Source organism: Gavialis gangeticus, unplaced genomic scaffold (genome assembly GCF_001723915.1).
Source record: "Gavialis gangeticus isolate Ggan-Ray unplaced genomic scaffold, GavGan_comp1, whole genome shotgun sequence".
Classification (NCBI taxonomy): domain Eukaryota; kingdom Metazoa; phylum Chordata; order Crocodylia; family Gavialidae; genus Gavialis; species Gavialis gangeticus.
The window spans coordinates 2023362-2031082 of record NW_017729029.1 but is presented as its reverse complement, the minus strand read 5'-3'; the positions used below and the strand labels follow the sequence as shown (position 1 = coordinate 2031082).

General features: G+C 49.5%; 1 protein-coding gene across 5 annotated transcripts in view; it reads right to left on the bottom strand.

Moving 5' to 3' along the window:
* The window catches only part of STARD8 (StAR related lipid transfer domain containing 8), a 116002-nt gene that overhangs the window by 2113 nt on the left and 106168 nt on the right, over nt 1–7721 (bottom strand). For all 5 annotated transcript variants that reach the window (XM_019521098.1, XM_019521099.1, XM_019521101.1 and 2 more), the window contains 6 exons: nt 6802–6972; nt 6116–6275; nt 4999–5197; nt 3988–4186; nt 2004–2118; nt 465–689 (listed from right to left, as the gene is read on the bottom strand). In XM_019521098.1, coding sequence (XP_019376643.1) covers nt 465–689; nt 2004–2118; nt 3988–4186; nt 4999–5197; nt 6116–6275; nt 6802–6972 — 1069 coding nt within the window. The remainder of the gene's footprint in view (nt 1–464; nt 690–2003; nt 2119–3987; nt 4187–4998; nt 5198–6115; nt 6276–6801; nt 6973–7721) is intronic.

Sequence of the window (7721 nt, the reverse complement as noted above, 5' to 3'; positions counted from 1 at the left end):
GAATACATGCAACCTGCCCACTATGGGGTGGGGGGGGAGGGAGGCGGGGCAGGGGGAGGAGGAGACACAACATGCCAGACCTGCCCAGCTAGCTGGCAAATCCCTGAACAGAGGCCTATGTATCTGGCCCACCCAGCTGTACTACCTATCAAGGAGATTCGCTATTGCAGATGACAGACACAGAGTACCCTATGGTTCACTCTGGCTAGGTCATTTTCCAACATCTGATGCCTACTGTCATCACACAAGCAGCATAGGGTGGATAGTGCTGGAAGGGATTGCCGACTACCCTACCCAGCCAAAAAAGTACCAGTTGTAGGTGATGAAGCAATTCAGCTCATGACCATATTACATGTTCCTTAGGTTCACAAAGGAATCTGTTAGCCCACAGGCCACTAATCAGTCTGAGATGAACTTCCCCACATCCACCAATGTGTGCAAGCCCTTCCCAATGTGGCAGTTACCTTCTTGCATGATATCTCTGTGTTCTGGGGCCCTGGTGTGCTGAGCCATGCCTTAAACTTCTCTGACGACTCCTTGAGAAGGCTCTGCATGCTGTCATCCAAAAAAATTTGAAGATCCTTGCACTCCCCTTGCACATTCTGATGTGTGGGCTCAGCCTGAGGGAGTGCACAGGCTTCTGTTGCCAGGTAGGAGTTGCAAAGCTGGAGCATCATGTCTTTGGGGATCTACAAAGGAAACATGGAACATCAAAGACCAAGCTGTTACAAAGTCGTCACCCACCTGATGTCCTAAAAATGGACCAGGAAGTTCTGACCTCTTCCTACACGCCAGCAGGCTCACTGCAGTGCTGAGCATCAGTATCACAAACATTGCTGAACCCCAAGTGTCAGGACAGACCAGGATTTTGAGGCTCACTAGGTGCACCTGGCTCCCCAGCTGCTATCCCTAGATACCAGATGGGTGCAGCCACATAATGCAGGAGATAAAATATCTCAATAGAGAAAATAAGCCAAGCACTAAGTGAAGAGATTCAGCAGAAATACCCCTCTGGCAGGATATTCAATAACTGCCAACTAGGGGGTTTCTTGCATGCTTCTCAAACTTCTGACCCAGGTAACTGTCAAAACCAAGATCCTGGATTAGATAAACCCTTGGATTGATGCAGTGCAGTAGTTACTGGAACACTACAACATCCCATCTGGCCAGCAGAGAGGGATGGATATAGGCCCACCAACCTGTCTGTGCTGGTCCTGTGCACTATGTCCTTTGCACTGGTAGGTGAGATACCAGTGGGCTTAACTATCACTTCTGGCCTGTTTGTCTCAGGGCTGAGTGCACTGGGTTTCATAACAGTCAGTGGTCAGGGACACATGGGAAAAGCGAGCGCCTCATGTCATGGCACAGTGATTTTCAAGGCCCACAAATGGCTTCAAAGGACAACTGCATCCTTCCCCAGGTGGCCTTTAATCCGTTTGGGGCAGGATATGAAATGTTTACCCACAATGGGGGGGAGTGAGTGTAGTAACCCAGAGGTCCCTGTGTCAGGGCAGGGGACCTTCATGGGCTTGTTTTCAACCTGATGTACATCTCACTAGACTTGTGACAGTCAAATCCCATCCAACAAGCAAGGGCAACAGACCAGCACCCTGTCTGTTGCACTGGATCTGGGGACAAGCCACATGAACACACAGTAAAAAGCACTGTCACTTGCTATTTCTATGTAGCTCTTTCTGGCCCTTTTCCAAAGACAGAATTCAGGCTTTTACAAGTCTTACTTGAACGCATACACAGAAGTGCCCCTAGCTGGCCAGTTTCTACAAGGCAGCATGGGGAAGACAGACCCTGAGTTCAGTTACCAGCTACCTGGCCAGGGATAGTCATTTCATCCCCCCTGTGCTTCACTTGCCAAATGGGGATAACAGCAATTCCTGAGCTCACAAACTCATTTGTGCCTGAGAGGCACTTGAGCTTTACAACAGAAAGGGCCATGCCAGTGGCCAGGTAGCCCTGCTCTGCATGAGCTGTGACTACCCACCCACCTGGAACAGTTTCTTGCAGTCAGTGATCATGTGGCAGAGGCCCTGGGTGGCAGCCATATTCTCATCCAGCTCCTTCTGGTCTGGTTTTCCCATGGGGCCTTTCTTGTGAGCCACCCTGCCAAGAAAATGGGAAGTGGTGAGCCCAAGCAGAGGGAGGGGTGAGCTGCAAGCAAGACAGGGAGTGAGGGTTGAGGCTGATGCATTTTCTGGGCCCATCCAGTGGGTGCTTCAGCCCTGGAACCGGAAGACAATAAAAGAGTCACATTGGAGACCCATTTCTGCTTAAGGCAATAGGGAGGGATGACCATTCTTATTGCCAAGAACTGAACCATGACTCCCATTGCAGCAGCCGAACAAAGATGAATCCTGGGTGCTTGGCTGGTTCTGACCACTTCCTATTTACATCTCTGGCAAGGACCAGGAGTCCACCCTCAATTAACTCTTTATATTTTAAACACAACAGCAGCAGGCTGCTACTTATTCATCAGCCCCAAAGTCAGTCTGTTTAGCTACACTCTGTCCATATTAGGCCGTCAGTCACCATAGCATCAGGGTGTCTCTCAATCTGAAATGCATTTACCTTCACAGCACCCCCTCTGAGGTAGTGCAGTGTTGTGGCCCCCACAGACCTTGACAAAAAAAAAGAGTCAGGGTATCACACAAATTAAGAGAGACACCCTGTGGTAAAACAGCAGCACTGCAGTTGCTTCATTCTCTCTTATCCAGCTCCTCTGCATTGCCAGGAAAGCTCCAAAGTTGGTGTGTGAGCTAGGTTGCTCATGCTTTGGGACTTCGGCTTGCAGGACTATGTGTCTCACAGAGCATGGCACTGGACTGCAATGGCACACGATCTCTATGGCAATTACTCTGCCACTGGTGTTCTTAGTGTTTTACAGTCAATCAGGAAGACAATGCCCTGGCCACAACAGCTTGGCATCTATCTACTGTGCCTTAGCTCCCAAAGGAACTCCCCTCAGGCCCTGGCAGGGGAGAGGTGCAAGCTCCTTCATCAGCCTGTCCTGTGCAAGCTCTGGTGAGGAGAGCACATGGGCTGAGGGTACCTCTTTGGAATGGAAAAAGGCATTTTCTCCCATTAGTCAGACCCAGCTTCAGTATCAGCAAGACAGTCAGTGCAGCCAGATGGCACTCAGCCAGCCAGAGCATTGGCCTAGGAGTATCTCCAGGAAGGAAGACAAAGAGTGAGGGGGGGACAGAGAGGAGTGTGGAGGGGAGAACATGCAGGGCATCTGGAGTGTGGTTCCGAAGGACTGGGACAGCTTAAAGGATTGCAGGCCCATAAGCTGCCTTGACATAACTGAGGCCATTTTTTTTTCCGTTTGAACAAACACCATGAGTGGAAAGGGAAATGAGCACAGAGGCAACAAAAACAACTGTTGCAGGCAAAACAAAATGTAGACAGCTGGAGAATTTAGAAAAACAAGATAGAATAGAGAACCAAGACAAACCCAAGAATGGCTCAGTAGGTGTGAAGTAAATTCAGAAGAAACAAGCTGAGGGTGACAGGTTGATGAGGAAAGAACCATTGTAAAAAATAACTGGTGAGGATCTATAGCATGACCCTATATGGGATATACAGAAGAAAACTGTACAAGGGTATAAAAACCTAAGAAAACAACTTAAGTTTGTGGACCTGTCCCAAAGCAAGAAGACAGCACTCCCCTGGCTGGTATTGTCTGCCACAACAATATGCCTCCTGAACAGGGGATGCCTAAGGAGAGAGACGGTCATTTTCTGAGTGTTTGTCTGTGATCCCTGGTGCTGTGATAATGCCTAGGCAGCGGAGTCATTGTGCACAGTTTGGAAGGAATACCTCTACAGACTGTTTGGGGTTTTGCTCAAATAGTGCAATTGCTTATGTGTTTAATAAATCTGAATTTGAGACTGGAATGGTATCACCAATCATTTCATTCCATTCACGCCACCCTTTAACTGAAATTAAGTGCAACAGTCACTGTGCCCTTACCTTGGTGAGGAGGACACGTTGAGGTGGAAGATGGATGGGGCCAAACACACTGCCAAGTTCCTGGGTGTCATCTGATTCACCTCCACTGAGGCAATCTCGCTTAAAAAGTAGAGAAGTGCCTGCAGCACCTCCCGGTTCGCATCTGGCATCAGAAGAATAGCAGCCTGGACAGCTTGCAGCCTTTGCTCTGCTGGGACAACTGAAGGCAAAGAAAAGGGAGTGTGTGGTCAACTATACCTCTGGGACCCTCTGCTCTAGGGATCCCTCTGTTTTTTGGCAGAGCTCCTGACTGAACCTGGGGGCAGTGAGATGAGGCCTCAGGAAACTATGTAATTGTCCTCCTCTCACTGAAGCTGCATCCAGTCCAACAGACCAAGGCTGCAGGCCACTTCTCATGGAGAGCTGGTCACAGTGACACTTGTTCATGTACTGATTCAGCATGTAAATCCTACCTATTGACATTTCTCAGGGAGTTACGATTAACAGTCTATAGTTTCACAAGAGCAAGCAGAAGATCACAACTAGGCAACCAAATCCTACAGTCAAAATACTAGTGACAAATGCAAGGCCTAAGGAAAGGGCCCAGCCAATTTCCTCATTAGGTTTTATGCTCTGAAGCTTCTGCTGTTCTCCCTGTTCCATGTCAAAGGTCTGCTCTGGTCACTGCTCCCTGCCTGCCAGCCCCACAGCAGGTAACAGTTAGTGCTGGCAAAATGTATGTCTAGGAGAGTTTACCACAAGGGCATCTACTGGGAGGGCCAAATAAAGAATAAAGTCTGGCTCTCACACAACTGCCTCTGTTCCCATAGACAGACTCTCCACTCTTGGATTTTTGTGGAGACACCTCAGTGACAATGGCTTGGCTGCTGAGTCTTTGATTTTCATTCTTAGCCAGGCAACAGCCACAGTGGTCAGCTTGCTTTGTCAACTGCTCTGACCTGACTCTAGAGCTTGGGCCCTCTGCCATTCCCAAGGACCCTGCCTCGCTCTGCTCCTGTGGGTAGCACTTACACTGGTAGATCTGCAAGAAAGTGTCAGTGAGCTTGCTAGTGAAGATAGGCTCTGGCAGGTCACGGAAATACTGCTTCAGCATGTCTGCCACATCATAGGCGGATTGCCCGTCATAATTCACATTGTTGGGGGAAGCTTCATTCATGTCTCTCAGTGTTTGGATCCGAGACTTCGACCCTGACTTTCGGAAAATGCCAACCTGCCCAGAAGGAGAATTGGAGAGTGCTCAGAAAATGCAGTCTAGCGCAGTCCACCAACGTAGCCCTGAGTTACAGCCAAGTTTGGAAACAGATGTCAGATCTCACCAAATCAAGTTCTGTTGGCGCCAGCTCAGCCTCTGCTCCACTGCCTGGGCAACCAGATGCCCAAGACATATTCTGTGATGCCCATCAAGAGACTGTCCCAACAAGCTTATATTCTCCATAGCACAGGAAGTATAGCCCTGAACAAGGGACTTAGAAGGCAGCAGCACTCAAGAAGAAGGGGTCTCAAATCACTGGCTAAGCGAAAAGCTCCATTCCTGACTCTAGGAAAAGCACATTGGCACACTGTGTGAAGGTTGTGCTGGGCACCCAGGTGAGGACTTTAGCTTTGGAAGCAGAGATTGGAATTAACACTGGAATAAGCCCCAACCTTCTGCAGGGCACACAGTCCCATCACCACCTTGAAGGTTTTCCTGGCATCTGCCAATGCCCATTCCAAAGCAAGAAATAAGTGCCCCCAATATACAACGCTGGTGGTGGCAGCAGGGTACGAGATTGGATTCTGAAAAAGGAGGCCTCTTCCTCACCTACTGAGAAGGGTGTGGGTGGGGCCTATACTCATTAAGAACCAGTCCCTGGAAGACTGGGACTGAAGAGGTTTCCACGGCAAACAATGCCACACCTCCCTGAGTGGCAATATATCATGTTAAGGAGCAGCCCCCAATGGGGTTAAGACAGTGGCACCCATAAAGGAACTGTCCTTCTCACTCTATGACACAGTAACATCTCCTGCCATGTTCGGGCAGTACTGAGAAGTCCTGGCCAGCTGATACCAGACTGAAAGGTTCCTTGCAGGTTAGCTATGGGCAGGGAAATGGACACTCCCAGCTGTGCTGCCAACAGCTGCTTCTCACCTGGTCTAGGCACTTGCTGCGGATGTAAAGCATGGCTTGCTGGATGCCCCGAGGCAGGGGTTGTCCTGTCCTCTGTACGGTGACCATCAGCGAGACTCCAAAGACCATTTTGTCCTTGTAGTCTGGGGTTTTACTCCTCTTCATGAATTTGGGCACAGTCCTTGTGAGAAGTGAAGACATAAGTCAGAACGGCAATCACCTTCCCTTTGCAGCAAGCTGGAGATTAGGCAGGGAGCGCTACACACAGACACCCCCCACCCCAGCTATGGACAGAATATTTACACAACTACAACAGGGAAACACCGCGGTGTTCTCATGCATTTCTCCAACCTCTTCCCTCCCAAAGGGCTTCACAGACCACATGCATCCAACACCCCTGAAATGCAAATCCTTCTGGGATGGAAGGAAGGCACCATGGCTGCTTCCTAGTGCAAACTTCTTCTAGAAGCCACATACAGTATTTACTGTTCACATACAACAAAGAGGGCTTCCATCATTTAAAATATCTTCCGTTGTCGCCCTGGGCACAGATGGAATTCACCATCTGCCACAGCAAGGTGAAGGGCTGTCAGTGGGTCCAGTGTTTAAATCTGGAGTTTCAGGGAGCCTAGATGTGAAACCTGATGCTTAGTCCTAATCGTCCAGCTTCCCACTACCACCTCCTCACGTTCACCCCACCAGCTCACCATGTCCAGGCATGTTTTGGGGACATAGAATCCTTCTCCATGATGGCAGTAAGGCGAAGCAGCGAGCATTTCTGGAGCAGGTTCAGCTGAGCAGATGACTGGCAGTTGATCTCCAAGGAAGCAGAATCCAAGCAGGGCTGGGAGTTCTGAAAACTGTACCAGCGCAGCTTCCTGCAAGGAAAGAGAGTCGGGAGCAAAGGATCCCAGGGCAGTTTTCAAAGTGCAAGGTGCTTGCTTCCCATTCCACCCATAGCTCCTGGGTGCTAAGCACATGTCCAGGGCAGGCACCCAGTCAGCAAGCACTGTGCCCTCCTCTCCCCTGCCCAGGAGTGAACTGAGATATCAGTTACCTCCAGGAGTAGAAGGGTTGGGCAGGTTAGTGTGTCCACACCAAAACCCTCCATCCCAAACTACGCATGAAGGGAGTATTTCCACTTAGATCTCCAATGCTGTGCATCATTTCGCTAGATGCATTTTCTTTCGTTCCACAGAACTATACTCTGTTGGTCACCTATACAACACCGGAGGTAACCAAGAACACCCCCAGCCACACAGCTGTGCCCCAGTCTAAGTAACTATGCCATAGGGTTTGACCACACTCTGACTCATCATGCAGAAAAGACCGTGATTCCCACAAGTCTCATGTTAGTACTTAGGCCCTATCATCTATCCCTCCATCAAGGCATTTATATCACACCAGCCCAAGGGACTTGCAAGGATCTAGGTGAGAGTCTCTACTGTGAAAGAGATGCAAGCCTGCAGGACATTTACAAAAACCCATGCTTACTTTGGGCAGGAGACTCTTTTCCAACAGTAGGAAGTACCATGACAATTTGGCTGAGGGTCACCATGGAGATCCATCCCAAAGTAGGGTGAAAACAAACACCCCAAGTCAAGGCTTCCTTTGTGAAGAATGAATG